Source organism: Anabrus simplex, chromosome 9 (genome assembly GCF_040414725.1).
Source record: "Anabrus simplex isolate iqAnaSimp1 chromosome 9, ASM4041472v1, whole genome shotgun sequence".
Classification (NCBI taxonomy): Eukaryota; Metazoa; Arthropoda; class Insecta; order Orthoptera; family Tettigoniidae; genus Anabrus; species Anabrus simplex.
In genome coordinates, this window is record NC_090273.1 from 6,622,162 (window position 1) to 6,638,320 (window position 16,159).

Genomic DNA, 16,159 nt, shown 5'->3' on the forward strand with positions numbered 1-16,159 from the left:
AAAGCTGTATAGATCAAATTATCAGTCTCAAATGGATTATAAAACATCAAAGGATTAGAGCAAAAATTTAGTGATCACTTTTGTTGATTTTCAAAAAGCTTATGATAGTGTCCATCGTGAATCATTATTGCATACCTTTACTGAATTTGGTTTACATCAGAAACTTGTTAACCTTGTTGTGGTTACTTTTTTTTTTTTTTTGCTAGATGGGATAGGAAAGGCCTAGGAGCTGGAAGGAAGCGGCCATGGCCATAATTAAGGAACAGCCCCAGCATTTGCCTGGTGTGAAAATGGGAAACCACGGAAAACCATCTGCAGGGCTGCTGACAGTGGGATTTGAACCCACTATCTCCCGTATGCAAGCTCACAGCCGCACGCCCCTAACCGCACGGCCAACTCGCCCAGTACACGGTCACTCTTAAAAATACAAAATCTAGAGTTAGGTTCAGAAATGAAATCTCTGAGCCATTTGAAGGCGTCTGTTTCCATGTTAGGGGCGACCTAATTTTGAACCTGGCAGTAGGTATAAAATGCCTTTGGTTGTGGTAAGCCCATCGTAACAAGAGCCTATACGGATAAAGCAGATATGGTGCCTCAGAAAAGGTGGAGAGGAACCATATTTGCCCCAACCCGGCTACAGCTGGATAAAGGAAAGTGATGATGATAATGACTGGTCTTCGACAGGAGATGGATTATCTCCGTTGTTGTTTAACTGTGTGCTGGAAAAAATTATGCGGGAATGGAATAAGGTATATCCACCAACTGTTAAGATTGGAAAAAATATTTGACTAAATTGCCTCACATTTGCTGATGATCTAGCATTATTAGCAAATAGTACTAACCCCACGCCATTTATCACCCTTGAAAGGGCCTTAGCCTGCCCAGCGACCGCTGCTCAGCCCGAAGGCCTGCAGATTACGAGGAGTCGTGTGGTCAGCACGACGCATCCTCTCGGCCGTTATTCTGGGCTTTCGAGACCGGGTAGCAAATAGTACTGAAGAAGCTAAATTTCAAGTAGAGGAATTGGAACGGTCAGCAGCGAAAGTTGGGTTGAAATTTTTTTTTTGAGAAAACAGAAATGATGCCATCTTTTCAAATCGACACTTCACATATTATGTTAAATAATACTCAGAAAATAAAGTTTGTAGACAAATTTAAATATTTTGGTGAGATTATAACTTGGAACGCTAACGAAAAAGCATCCTTAGATTGTAGAACTAAAAAATTGAGATGAGCACAACAAATTAACTGGCCGAGTTACAAGAAACAGTCTCTTTCGATTAATGCTAAATTTCGACATTATTACTCTGTCGTTAAGCCACAACCAGTGAAACATTATTTAAACTGAATACCCAATCAACAACAGACAAACTGCAGAATGTTGATAGAAGAATTCTTCAGACAATTATTAATAAAAAACACCAGATTGATGGCCAGTGGAGACTTTTACCAAATTCAGTAGGCCACTTTAAAAGGAAAGTGAATCGATCATTAACACGATGCGAAAATGGAGGATTGCATTCTTTGGACACATATACTGCTTACATGTTATAATTCTCATGTTAGGTCCGTATTGAAATGTACGTAAATACAAAGTACGTTACAAGTGTTTATTTATATATCCACCTATTCAATACAAAGAGATCTTTTTAGAAATTAAATATTATTCTAAAATGTTAAGGGACATGTTTCGCCCATATTAAGGGCATCATCAGCCTCAAATTTAAACCTGTATGGTGAAAAATCAGGATCCTGATTGCTCTTACAAGCCATAAAAAGAGGATATCATTATAGGTGTCAGTCTAAACATACAAAATATTAGAATGTCCTTGGCTAAAATTGCAGTATCAAGCTGCATGTCATAAGTTCACATGAATATACTTTCCGGAGCGTTGAAAAACTTGTTGGGGTAGGGCAGTAAACAGCTCAGTCTTTATAATGAAACAGAAATGTGCCTCCTTGAAGATGATAAGAAAAAGCAAAGCTGATACACTGTTACAGATGTCAATATCGTATGTTGTGATAAGACAACAGATCTCTTAAATGGCTGTTCAGCTGCCTATAGTCTATTTAACTGGCTGAAGGAGTGAAAGTCGAATGTGTTATGATAAGATAACAGTCTTCCTTACGTAATTGTGGGAGCAAGGAAAAAGCATTCGGTTGTCTATAGATGTATTTATCTTATTTGAAGGACGAAAGTCGAAGGTTTATCGACGTTGATAGAGCTCTTTGGTGTGAAGTCAGTAACAAGAGGAGAGTGAATGCTTAGGAAGGTATTTTTGAAGAGAATGTGGGTTTAAAGAAAGGTAAAACATGGAAAATGTATAAAAACACTTACCCTTTCATCTGTGAAGATGTAAATCAGTTATGGAAAGGTTAGTTGAAGAAAAATAACGTTATGTGTAGGTTAATTTATTTCTTTGACTGTTAATGCAGTTGCTATGGTAGCGTTGAATGACTGACACTTGTACTTCTGGTATTGTATCGATGTGAGATTGGCGGAGGAGGGTGTGGTTGAGGGGAGGGGGTAGGCGGAGCGTTAAGTTTATGTGTTGTTGGTTGCGAGAGATTTACATGGTCGGACAGGGAGGGAGTTGTGTTGGGTTGCGGGAGAATTGTGGGGGCGGGCATGAAGGGAGTCAAGTTAGTTAAAGTAGTGGAGGTTCTAGAAGATGTTAACTTAAGATTTTTAAGAATGTAGTTATGTTTTGAATTTAGAGTTTGCAATAATTTGGGTAAACTTTCGTATAATGGATTCTTGACTTCAATTAAATCATTGAGGTTTAGATTTTTGTTGTAGTGTTGGTCCAAAAATATATAGATGGTTTCAAGTTCATTCATCAACTTTCCTTTGTCTACTCTTTTAATAATTGTGAGGTCTCTTTCTATTGTTGTGAAGTGATGTCCTGTTTCTTTCATATGGGAGCTCACTGCTGAAAATTTATTGTGCTTAATGGCATTATAGTGTTCTAAGTACCTAGTTTGAAAACTCCGGCCTGTTTGACCAATATAAGAGGTGTTGCATTGCGTGCATGTGAGCCTGTATATGCCTGATCCTGAGTAAATGTTTTTGCTTGAATTGACTGTGTTGTGATTAAAAAATAATTTTTGGTTAGTGTTTGTTGTTCTAAAAGCTATACTGGTATTTTTGTTTTTAATTGGGTTCAAGATCTGGTGAACGTTTGGATTATTGTAGGTGAAGGTAACGAATTTTGATTTTTTGGGTTTGTCAGGGATGAGGTTTGTTGTTAATTTGAATTTGACCTTATTTATTAAACGGTTAATCATTTCAGGTTTATATCCATTGATTTTTGCTAAATCCTTTATATAATTCAGTTCTGTTTGAAGGTTCTTGGGTGTTAGAGGGATTTTTAAAGCTCTGTAAATTAAACTGTGAAATGTGACCAATTTATGGGAGTTAGGATGTAAAGAAGTATTTTTGATTGTTAATGGGGTGTGAGTAGTTTTTCTGTAAATTTTAAAATTGAAGTTGCCGTTAATATGAGTTACTGTAAGATCTAGGAAATTTAAGGATCCACTGACTTCATCTTCCTTGGTGAATTTAATATTTTGGTCTAGGTTGTTTAAATAATTTAAAATATCGGTACTGTTATTGAGATCTTTATTGATTATTACGAATGTGTCGTCTGCATACCTAAGCCATAAGCTAAGGCCTTTTATTTTATTTATTATTTTATGATGTTCTAAAGAATCTAAATAGATGTCAGCTAAGATGCCTGATAAGGAATCACCCATAGCTAGGCCATCTTGGTGGTAAATTTTACCATTAAAGGTGAAATAGTTGTTTTTTAGCACAAAATTTAGGATTTTTATGAATTCTTCTAACTCAAGCTTGCTGAGGTTGTTGTGTTTTGCGAGGTTGTCTTTGATAATATTTACAGTTTCCTTAGTTGGTACATTAGAATACATATTAGTAATGTCAAAAGAGCACATAATGTGATTTGGTAGTAAGGTGAATTTTTATTTAAATTTCGCAGAAGTCTATTGAATTTTTTAAGGGGGATTTATTGTTGAACCTGTAATGTCTTTTTAGAAAATAGTGGATATATTTTGAGGTTTTATATGTCGGACTACTTCTACAGTTGATGATTGGGCAAAACACAGCAACCTCAGCAAGCTTGAGTTAGAAGAATTCATAAAAATCCTAAATTTTGTGCTAAAAAACAACTATTTCACCTTTAATGGTAAAATTTACCACCAAGATGGCCTAGCTATGGGTGATCCCTTATCAGGCATCTTAGCTGACATCTATTTAGATTCTTTAGAACATCATAAAATAATAAATAAAATAAAAGGCCTTAGCTTATGGCTTAGGTATGTAGACTACACATTCGTAATAATCAATAAAGATCTCAATAACAGTACCGATATTTTAAATTAATTAAACAACCTAGACCAAAATATTAAATTCACCAAGGAAGATGAAGTCAGTGGATCCTTAAATTTCCTAGACCTCACAGTAACTCATATTAATGGCAACTTCGATTTTAAAATTTACAGAAAACCTACTCACACCCCATTAACAATCAAAAATACTTCTTTACATCCTAACTCCCATAAATTGGTCACATTTCACAGTTTAATTTACAGAGCTTTAAAAATCCCTCTAACAACCAAGAACCTTCAAACAGAACTAAATTATATAAAGGATTTAGCAAAAATCAATGGATATAAACCTGAAATGATTAACCGTTTAATAAATAAGGTCAAATTCAAATTAACAACAAACCTCATCCCTGACAAACCCAAAAAATCAAAATTCGTTACCTTCACCTACAACAATCCAAACGTTCACCAGATCTTGAACCCAATTAAAAACAAAAATACCAGTATAGCTTTTAGAACAACAAACACTAACCAAAAATTATTTTTTAATCACAACACAGTCAATTCAAGCAAAAACATTTACTCAGGATCAGGCATATACAGGCTCACATGCACGCAATGCAACACCTCTTATATTGGTCAAATAGGCCGGAGTTTTCAAACTAGGTACTTAGAACACTATAATGCCATTAAGTACAATAAATTTTCAGCAATGAGCTCCCATATGAAAGAAACAGGACATCACTTCACAACAATAGAAAGAGACCTCACAATTATTAAAAGAGTAGACAAAGGAAAGTTGATGAATGAACTTGAAACCATCTATATATTTTTGGACCAACACTACAACAAAAATCTAAACCTCAATGATTTAATTGAAGTCAAGAATCCATTATACGAAAGTTTACCCAAATTATTGCAAACTCTAAATTCAAAACATAACTACATTCTTAAAAATCTTAAGTTAACATCTTCTAGAACCTCCACTACTTTAACTAACTTGACTCCCTTCATGCCCGCCCCCACAATTCTCCCGCAACCCAACACAACTCCCTCCCTGTCCGACCATGTAAATCTCTCGCAACCAACAACACATAAACTTAACGCTCCGCCTACCCCCTCCCCTCAACCACACCCTCCTCCGCCAATCTCACATCGATACAATACCAGAAGTACAAGTGTCAGTCATTCAACGCTACCATAGCAACTGCATTAACAGTCAAAGAAATAAATTAACCTACACATAACGTTATTTTTCTTCAACTAACCTTTCCATAACTGATTTACATCTTCACAGATGAAAGGGTAAGTGTTTTTATACATTTTCCATGTTTTACCTTTCTTTAAACCCACATTCTCTTCAAAAATACCTTCCTAAGCATTCACTCTCCTCTTGTTACTGACTTCACACCAAAGAGCTCTATCAACGTCGATAAACCTTCGACTTTCGTCCTTCAAATAAGATAAATACATCTATAGACAACCGAATGCTTTTTCCTTGCTCCCACAATTACGTAAGGAAGACTGTTATCTTATCATAACACATTCGACTTTCACTCCTTCAGCCAGTTAAATAGACTATAGGCAGCTGAACAGCCATTTAAGAGATCTGTTGTCTTATCACAACATACGATATTGACATCTGTAACAGTGTATCAGCTTTGCTTTTTCTTATCATCTTCAAGGAGGCACATTTCTGTTTCATTATAAAGACTGAGCTGTTTACTGCCCTACCCCAACAAGTTTTTCAACGCTCCGGAAAGTATATTCATGTGAACTTATGACATGCAGCTTGATACTGCAATTTTAGCCAAGGACATTCTAATATTTTGTATGTTTAGACTGACACCTATAATGATATCCTCTTTTTATGGCTTGTAAGAGCAATCAGGATCCTGATTTTTCACCATACAGGTTTAAATTTGAGGCTGATGATGCCCTTAATATGGGCGAAACATGTCCCTTAACATTTTAGAATAATATTTAATTTCTAAAAAGATCTCTTTGTATTGAATAGGTGGATATATAAATAAACACTTGTAACATACTTTGTATTTTCATATACTGCTTACCAAATACTAGTCTCCTGAAACAACTTTTTGATTTCTTTTGGAATCAAGAAGTAAGTATAAATAACCACCTAATCGATACTTTATTAATGCCTCAGGCAAAATTGAATAAAATTAAAACTTACAGGACATGTTTCGACCACTTAGTGGTCCTCTTCAGCTGTATAAATAAAGAACTGAAAAGAAAAACATTGACAATAAGCACAAGAACTTTTATTTCTGCTTATTGTCAATGTTTTTCTTTTCAGTTCTTTATTTATACAGCTGAAGAGGACCACTAAGTGGTCGAAACATGTCCTGTAAGTTTTAATTTTATTCAATTTTGCCTGAGGCATTAATAAAGTATCGATTAGGTGGTTATTTATACTTACTTCTTGATTAAACATCGATACGGTCATGAAATGGACAACTTGTAATATTCTTTTGGAATAGTAAAACAAAAAACAGATGGTTTAAAGAAATACAAATGGATTTAGCTGAATTGAAAATTACTAAAGATCAAATTGAAAATAGAGAAGAGAAACGGATTCTATATAACAAGTACACAAGACTATCACTAAAAATAATGCAGTGTAAGCAGTATGTTGTATCTGCAGAACGGGCCGGAAGATCATCCAGAATTAAGAAGTTTTGGGAAAGGACAAAGTTGTCAAGTGTTAAAAGCTGAACTTATTCTTTGAAGACTTTGGTGTATAAGGTTTGATTTTGGTGCTCCAATGTGGGTGTAAACAGTGTAAATAAAATAAATAGGAGCGTTCATCTTCCAGCCCCTGAGGTGTACTCAAACAGGAAATACAGGAGGACTGGCGAAGATATATTTCTAATAAACAAGCGCAAGGAACTAAGATTTACAGCACAGGCACATGGGCACTTGGAATTCGAACAACACAAATAGCATCATGGGAACTATCGCTTAAAATCGATATTAGTTCGAACAAGGTTAATCGATTGGGTAAAGTTGGATTCAGTGCAATCCAGCAATATTATCTCCATAATCTTGACGTTATAAGACTAATTCTTTGTCAGAAGGCCCACTGATTGAGGTTAGACTTGAAATACTTCAAGGAAAAAGGCCTTTAATTATTTAAATTGCTCTTTTCATGCCTACTTGCCTGCCATCTACAGAACTTTCCTACAACTATCTACGCATTGTGAATGATCTCCAGCACCATCTAAAAATAGGGACTGGAACTACCTGAACCAAGTTACAGATTGGAACCAAAAGCCCCATTAGACTTTCACCCGGGTGCTTCATTATTTCTCTTAAGACTAAAGAGGTATTATGTGCAAGAGAGGAGGAATAGATTGTTTTATGGAGAAAGTGCTCTCTTTGTACAAAGAGTACAAAAAGAAATGGAGTGTGTCATTTACTGATTTTGAATGTTTCATGGATATGGATTAACGAAATATGCGGAAGTATGTATAGAGTTTCTGAGGGATAGAGGCATAATAACTGATTGTTTTAAAGGTTGTGACCAGTTAAAATACTTGAACAAATTTCCTGAAAAACATACGGCACATATTGAGTAATGGTAAGTGGGTAAAAAGTGGTGAATGCCACTCAGAAGTATTGCAGAATATCTTTTTGCATTACCAGGACATAATTAGTCTAGTAAAATTGTCTTGAATATAGGGGTTTGCTGTGCAAAAGGCTGAGTAGTTTTTTTTTTTTTTGGTAAGTTATTCATGTTGAGCCTGTAATGTAAAATCCAAGTTTTCAACCTTTGTGCGCTACTGCACGCCCCTTTGCATTGCAAAAACATCAAACTTCTTTACCTCTTCTGTGGTTTTTCAAAATATCTCCAAAATGGTTGGTCTAACAAAAAAATAATTCAATCCAAATTCAAAGTAGAGTAAATTTGTTACAGTTTGAGCCCAAATTCAGCTCTGAAGCTTTCATAGTGATTGAGATACAGGCTTTCAGACAATTGTGTTTTTATCAAAAAGTTGTGATTTTTCATTGAATTTTATTAAATATCTCCTAAACTAAGGTGTTTAGAGCAAACGTATATGGATCAGTTTTAATGGCGAGTAAATTTGCTGTACACAGAGCACAATATGACGTTTCTACGACTAATATTTGAGACCTGTAACCTAACCCCATGGCGCTACAGCCCCGAAGGACCATGGCCTATCAAGTGACCGCTGCTCAGCCCGAATTCCTGCAGATTATGAGATGTCATGTGGTCAGCACGACGAATCCTCTTGGACATTATTCTTGTGTTTCCAGACCGGGGCCGCTATTTCACCGTCAGAGAGCTCCTCAATTCTAATAACGTAGGCTGAGTGGACCTCAAACCAGCCCTCGGATCCAGGCAAAAATCCCTGTCCTGGTCGGTAATCGAACCCGGGGCCTCTGGGTAAGAGACAGGCACGCCACCCCTACACCACGGGGCCGGTTTATTTCAGACCTGTAGTTGTTCAAAATTCAATGTTGTGTATAAGATATTTTATGAATTCGGCGACAAATGCCAAACAAGCAGGTGATGGGTTCCGCTCGGGACAATAATGATGGAGGAGAACATTCACAAATAGACACACAGAAGCTACTAACTACATGTGAGGAGAATTCGTGACAGTTTGTAGGTTCGGCAAGAGCAACAGATATATTATTTACATTACATTTATGATCATATGTATTTCGGAAAACAAAATCAATCACTGCTGAGCAACATATGGACATGCACCCTTCTTGCAGTGCTCAAGATAATGATGTTAAAAATTCTATGCAGTGGTTTTCTCAGCACACACCATTCCCCACAAATGATGTGCTGATATCAATATGTAGCGGCATGGTAGGAACAGTGGATGTTAACTGCCGCTTGTCTTACAAAATTGGTTTGGAAGAAATCTCCAGAATTGATGATGGTAACTTCAAAAATGTTGAATTCAAATGTAAAGATAAAGTGAACACACTTGCTGCAGTTACCAACATTGCACCCACTAACACTCTTCCACAGAATTTGTATAACCAAACAGTCACATTTCAACTGACACCTTCTGCTTTGTCACTGTTTAGGGAAGGGGGCATGAGAAATGGGAATAAATCGTCAGCATTCACACCAACCACAGATGCTGTCGAAGGAGAAGATAATTTTGTAGTAGTGGATGGAGGTCATCTCCTTCATAAAGTTGTTTGGCAGTGGAAGTTGAATTTCTGGGGCAGTACTAAGAGTTATCTTACATACTTACAAGAACACTATGGTTTGAACATTGCTGTAGTGTTTGGTGGATATTCTTCAGATGTGACAGGGAGGGGCACAAAAAGTGCAGAACGTATTTGACGGAAAAATGTATACTCATCACGAGATCCTATTCAATGACGCCACATGTCCAGAAATTTTTCAATAAATATTTTCACATGAATGCAATAAAGTAAGTTTAATCAACCTCCTGAAAAAGGTAGTGCAAGAAGGAAAAGTAACAGTAAAACAAATGTACTAACTGTTAAAACTGCTGTTTCTACTTGATCTCAGAATGACAACATGTTTGTCGATGAAAACGTTGACCTTTTAGTTCCTCCAACAGCAATAGCTAAGATACTTCAGAAAATGTGGAAAAGGGAGGATACCTGATGTGTTTTACACCAAAAAGTCATTTAAATACAAGTATAGCTGAATGATTTTGTTCATTCATGCTTTTAATGAGTTTAACGTGACAAGAGCACTCTTCGGTCTGGGGAAGACTAAATTCTGCACTCTTATAGAAAAATAACCGACACATGGAACAAAATTTCCAAGCATTCTTCAACCCTGAAGCAACCATTGACCAAGTGGCTAAGGCAGAAGCTTTTCTGATTCAACTATATGAGGGTAACCTCAGAACCTCTGTCTAGTAAGTTTATCCCCAACTGTGGATGCAGCTCAATTTCATGCCTTGAGATGTTACCATCAGATACAGAAGTGGTTAGGACATGAGAAAAATCCTCTTTAGTGGGGCTGGGTACCTACCTGATTTGGCTTCTCCTACCGAAAAATGTAAAGAAATGTGGCTCCTGAATCCCTCCTTAACTTGCAACTGCAAGAAATGGTGCAAGAACGCTTGTGATTGCCAGAAAGCAGGTTTCGCATGCTCGTCTCTGGGAGAAGCTTGCGAAAATGTGCCTGAAATCTCTTTATCTGAAGACGGTAATGAAGATGATGACGACCCTGTAACGTCCATAAATTAATGTATACCTTGAAATATTGGTCATAGAAATGTCCATTTCTGTTCTATGTACAGCAAATTTACTCACCTTTAAAACTGATCCATATAATGTTTGCTTAAACTCCTTAATTTAGGAGATAATTAACAAAATTTGTCACAACTTAAGCAACTTTTTGATAAAAACAGGATTGTTTGAAAGCTTGTATCTCATTCATTATGTTAGCTGCAAGGCTGAATTTGGGTTCAAACTGCAGCAAATTTACTCCATTTTAAATTTGGAGTAAATGTACTTTTTCTTTGTCAGACCAGCCATTTAAGAGATATTTTGGGAAAAAACCTCAGTGAAAAGGTAAAAAAATATTGAAGTTTTTCCACTGCCAAGTGGGGTGTGGTGGCATGCCAAGGTCGAAAACTTGGATTTCACATTACAGGCCTGACACTAACAACATATCAAAAAATAAAAACTACCTGACCGTTTGCATACTAAAATGTATAATTTAACTGGACTATAATGTAAATGTTGAAAGAATTTTCTCCTTAATCTGGGCCCAATGGACAAATGAAAGGAATTGCTTAACAACTGAATCTATTAAGAGGGTTACTGTTGGTAAAATACAACTTTCAAGACATGTCTTGCACAGAATTTTACAAATATGTTTTGGAAAAAATTGGTTCATCAGAAAAATACCTGTAAATTAATATTTCTGCATTTTGAAATGTATGACTTGTTTTGGTTTTTCTAACACTAAGTGCAAAATCAGGATAATCAATTTTTATAAATTTATATTTAAGTGTCCTAAATGTTTCTTTGATGTCGGACATTTTGATGCTCTTTGTCCTCGTTTCTCAAGATACCATCTGGTCACCACTACAATGTTAAAAATTGTATGTTCATTTTGAATATTATATTGATTTTTTTTTTCTGTAAATGCTATTTGTTCGGGGTGTCGACCATGTCAATCTTTTGCCCCTATTATATTGATTAATTTGAAGTAAAATAGCATATTAGAACTATCATATTTTCAAAAAATTATGTTTCAGGATGATAGACACTGCCTGGTTGGAAGAGAACAGTAGTGTAGAATTGTGTGGGTACTGGAAACAGAATTGTAGTAGTTGCAAAGCTAAGAAAAGGAGCAAGACCTTGGCCACCTGTTTCCTCAATAGCCTTCCAGGCAGCAAACTGAACTGGCATTGTGTCTATCCTTCTCATGTTCCTCTCTTTCTACATATGACTTGGTTTATCACTTGTTTGCTGCTTTCTTCTTCAATAACACATTGTTTTAAAAATATTTTTACAAAAAATGTAATATTCTTAGTCATTCTGTAAGCCTTGTAAGTTTCATACCTTGCAATCTCGGTGGTGAGTGTAACCTCTTTCGGGAAGTATTCAAGTCCGGTCTTGCAGACGTCGAGGGCTGATAGTGGCTGATCGAGTCTAATGTATACCCTCGCGAGACGTAGGAACGTCTCCACGGTCTGATGTTGCTTGAGAGAAGAACGGAATTGGGTCTCTGCATCTCGCATCAGGCCCAGCAGAAAGTAACACTTGCCCAGCTGAACCTTCCACCACCAGTCCTTGAATTGGCAGGCTTGTGTGGCCTGGACAGCCAACTCCATAGCCTAAGACACACACGCATCATCTTAGCAGTCCAGTGAGAGTAAAAATCTTCACACAGGGTAAATTTATTAAACATTTTCAAAAATTCTTGGAATCAAAGATAACACCTAGAAACAATGGCATGCGCAAAAACATATTAACCAATACATTTTTTTTAAATAGTACACATGAAAATTTTCTTGCATTGTAATGAAAAGTGAATTATTTAAATTCATTAGCATCCTATATTTAAACCTACAGTTCTCTACAGATACATAATTTAAGAACACATAATAAAACTTCCACACATATGCGTGGTCATCTCACAGAATCCAAAGATTCGGAGATTTCTGGGACGAACAATACATGATATGGTCAGGTATTCTTTCCATGGGGTATTCCTATTCACTTCCCTTTTAACCCTTCTGTGAGACTTGCCTGTACACACGTCTTCCTGAGGCACGTCGGAAGTACGCAGCTCAGACTTCATGACTTGTCAAGAAGCTGCTAAAGCTCACCTTTTATATTTATGATTGCAAACTTTGGATATCTGATATATATAGTATTTGAATTTTAAGGATGGATGAGGAAACGTAAGGTGATCTTTTCGGAGGGTAAAACCAAATATCGTGAATAAAAACAATAATGATTAACCCCATGATCACCTTCCTACTACATTAAGCTTTCTCACTACAGGCCGAAATTAGGAAGATCTCAAATTCTCCATCACCATACTTGCAATCTTCACAGATAAATGGATGACAAGAACTGTGCAATGAAGTGCACAAGGAATTTATGAGAATAATTGCTCAACCCAACAGAACAAGTTGCTCTACCATCGCATTTTGGTCAGAATATGTGAAAATAAGCAAATTAAATGGAGTCCCTAGACCAGTGACGGTGCTGCCTGAAAGGGACTGAATACCATTACTTGCAGTTATGCTTTCGTCTCCGTCAAAATTCCAGCAGAGATAGAACTTTGGAGACTTGTCTGTGGACTTAATGGCCATACACAAAGAGGCTTGTCTAAAGAGATTGGTTTGCGCAGACTTACCTTGGACTAACGATACGTTTCTTCAGTTAGTATTTCTGGTCCTAGTGTAATGGTCCACAAATAATCCTACTTCAATACTTCCTTCGCATACATTGTAATGGAGATGGAGCCCACAATGCAGTAAGTTAAAGTATTCATATAAATAAGCCACCGAGCATGGTAGAGAGTGCTCAACCATAAGACTAGACTATCAGTCATCATTAATCTGCATTTAGAACTGTCACCTAGATGGCAGGTTCCCTACCAAATGTTTACCTAGTCTATCAAATGGTTTCGAAGAACTAGGAAATTTATTGAATGTTTTCCATGATATATTTTTCCAATCTCTAATTCTTCTTCCTTTAAATGAATATTTGCCCCAAACTGTCCTCTCGAATTCCACCTTTATCTTCATATTATTATCTTTCATACCTTAAAAACACGCACTCCAGCTTATTTGTCTACTAATATCATTCCACGCCGTCTTTCCACTAACAGTTCGGAACGTACCACTTAAATGCAAAGTATGTTACAAGTGTTATTTTAATATCCACCTATTAAATACAAAGAGATCTAGTAAATTAAGAATTAAATCTTATCATAAAAAGTTGCAAGGGACCTTGTAACCTTTTATGTGGATATTAAATGATAACACAAACATGTTCCCAAACATCTCTACTAAAGAAACGGTCAAAATTATCCAAGATAACATCAATAAACAAAGCAGCCTTAGTAAGATGGAAAAAGAAGAATTCATGAAGATATTAAATTTCTTTCTAAATAATAATTACTTCTCTTTTAATGGGAAATATTATCAGCAAAAAGGCTTAGCAATGGGGGACCTGCTTTCTGGAATTTTACACGATATTTATGTGGATTTGATAGAACATACAAAAATCATTTCACAAATAAAGGGCATTTGTTCATGGCTTAGATTTGTTGACGACACTTTTGTGGTTATAAACAAAATTTTTTACATCTAACAATTAGGCGTTTGTGTAACATCTTTGAATTTCGTATTTATAGGAAACCTACTCATTCAGCCTTAACTATTAAAGATTCATTCCTGTACCCTAGACTCAAAAACAAGCCGCTTTTCATAGTTTCATATATAGGGCTCTAAATCTTCCACTTTCTCCAGATAATTTAAAAGCAGAACTAAAATATATAAGACAATTAGCTCATTTCAATGGTTTTAAAATAAGTATGGTCAATCAATTAATTAAAAAAATAAAAATTAAACTATCCTTCAATTTAGTACCAGATAAATCTAAGAAAAATTACACCATATTTACATAAAACAACCCGGCTATTCACCAGATCACGAATGTTCTAAAAGAACATAACGTCAATATAGCTTTCAGGACAGTAAATAATAACCAAAACATATTTTTAAACCATAATAAAGTCAATAATAGTAATGTTTACTCAAAATCTGGAGGTTATAGACAAACGTGCACAAATGTGGGTTCACATATCTGGATCATACTGAGAGAATCTTTTATACAAGGAATTTAGAACACTACAATGCCTCCAAACATAACAAGTATTCAGCCATGAGCCAGCATATGAAAGAAACGGGACAAAAATTCACTTCAATCGAGAAAGATCTAACCATCGTTAGATACTTAGACAAGGGGAAATTATTGAGTGAAATGGAGAACTTACACATTTTTTTGCACCAAACCTATAACAAAGAAATTAATCTTAACGAAGCCATTGACAACAAAAATCTGTTATATGAGATAACTCCAAGGTTGATCCACATTGTAAATCATGATAAGGCCCCTATTATTTTTCAACCACAACACTCAAATGTTCCAATTACCAAGCCTAATCTTAGACCCGCCCACTCCAGTTTGGGCAACACCTCATTAGCAATAACACATGCGCACAAAGCACAACCACTCCCCTTCCCCCTCTATTCTCCACCCATCCGCTCCCGCATCAGTATTTCATAGTCATATAACAAGTGCTTGCTACTCTCAGGTGCCATGCCTTCATCTGTGACACACTAAAACAGTTCATCGAACAGCCATGTACACTTGCGATATACACCAAACCCAACAGTAGGTCACCAACGCATGCTTACTTGAATGCTTGTCAGCATGATAACAATGCCATTTTCACTCTATTAAGGATCCAGGAAACAGTGGGTTCAAACCGTACTGTTGGCAGCCCTCAAGATGATTTTCTATGGTTTCCCATTTTGACACCAGGCAAATGCTGGGGCTGTACCTTAATTAAGGCCACGCATGGTTCCCTTCCAGTCCTAGGCCTTTCCTATCCGATCGTCGCTGTAACCTATCTGTGTCGGTGCAAAGTAAAGTCAACTGGAAAAAAAAAATGAAAGTCTATTAAGACCTGTTAAATCTGAAAACCAACAAGTCACCCAGAGAGAGATTTGTGAATATTTTTGGTCACGGTGATTCTGGCACTAAGAGGGTTAAAATAGGTATAACAACGCAGGCATCACAATAATACAGAACATGTAAAGATGATGAAGAAAAATTTTACAGCCTAAGTTCCCCTGTGACTTGATGACATTTAGGCTGCTTGCATGCCAATTTTAACATTCCATTCTACTCTCTGCTATGGCAGTACGGTAATCTATGCTCATGGTGTATCAATTTATTAATTTTGTTTTCTTTTGTGTCATGAGGATCTTTAACGAGCCAACATTGCACTACGTGGAGGATTGAATGGACTTCTTTCAACCCTTCAAAAGTCTTGCTACCTCAGTCAGATTTGGCCCTCTCAGGCCGGCACTCTACCAGAGTGAAATGATGATGATTTGATGTGATAACATCTTATAGTTTGATCTGAAGGAGTTTCAACCCTTCCTACAATAGGAAGTTCGTCTCCCACTAGATGACTAGGTGTATCAGGTGAGAGAACTGTCTGAGTGGATAACTTCGACAAGGTGCAGGGATTACACGTGTTGTCCCATTAGGTTGCTGAATT

The 16,159-nt window shown here is 36.4% G+C and overlaps 1 protein-coding gene across 1 annotated transcript in view; it reads right to left on the reverse strand.

Moving 5' to 3' along the window:
- Positions 1 to 16,159, reverse strand: part of BBS8 (tetratricopeptide repeat protein 8) — a 76,883-nt gene that overhangs the window by 47,219 nt on the left and 13,505 nt on the right. Inside the window, exon 4 of the mRNA XM_067153534.2 lies at positions 11,911 to 12,185. Coding sequence (XP_067009635.1) covers positions 11,911 to 12,185 — 275 coding nt within the window. The remainder of the gene's footprint in view (positions 1 to 11,910; positions 12,186 to 16,159) is intronic.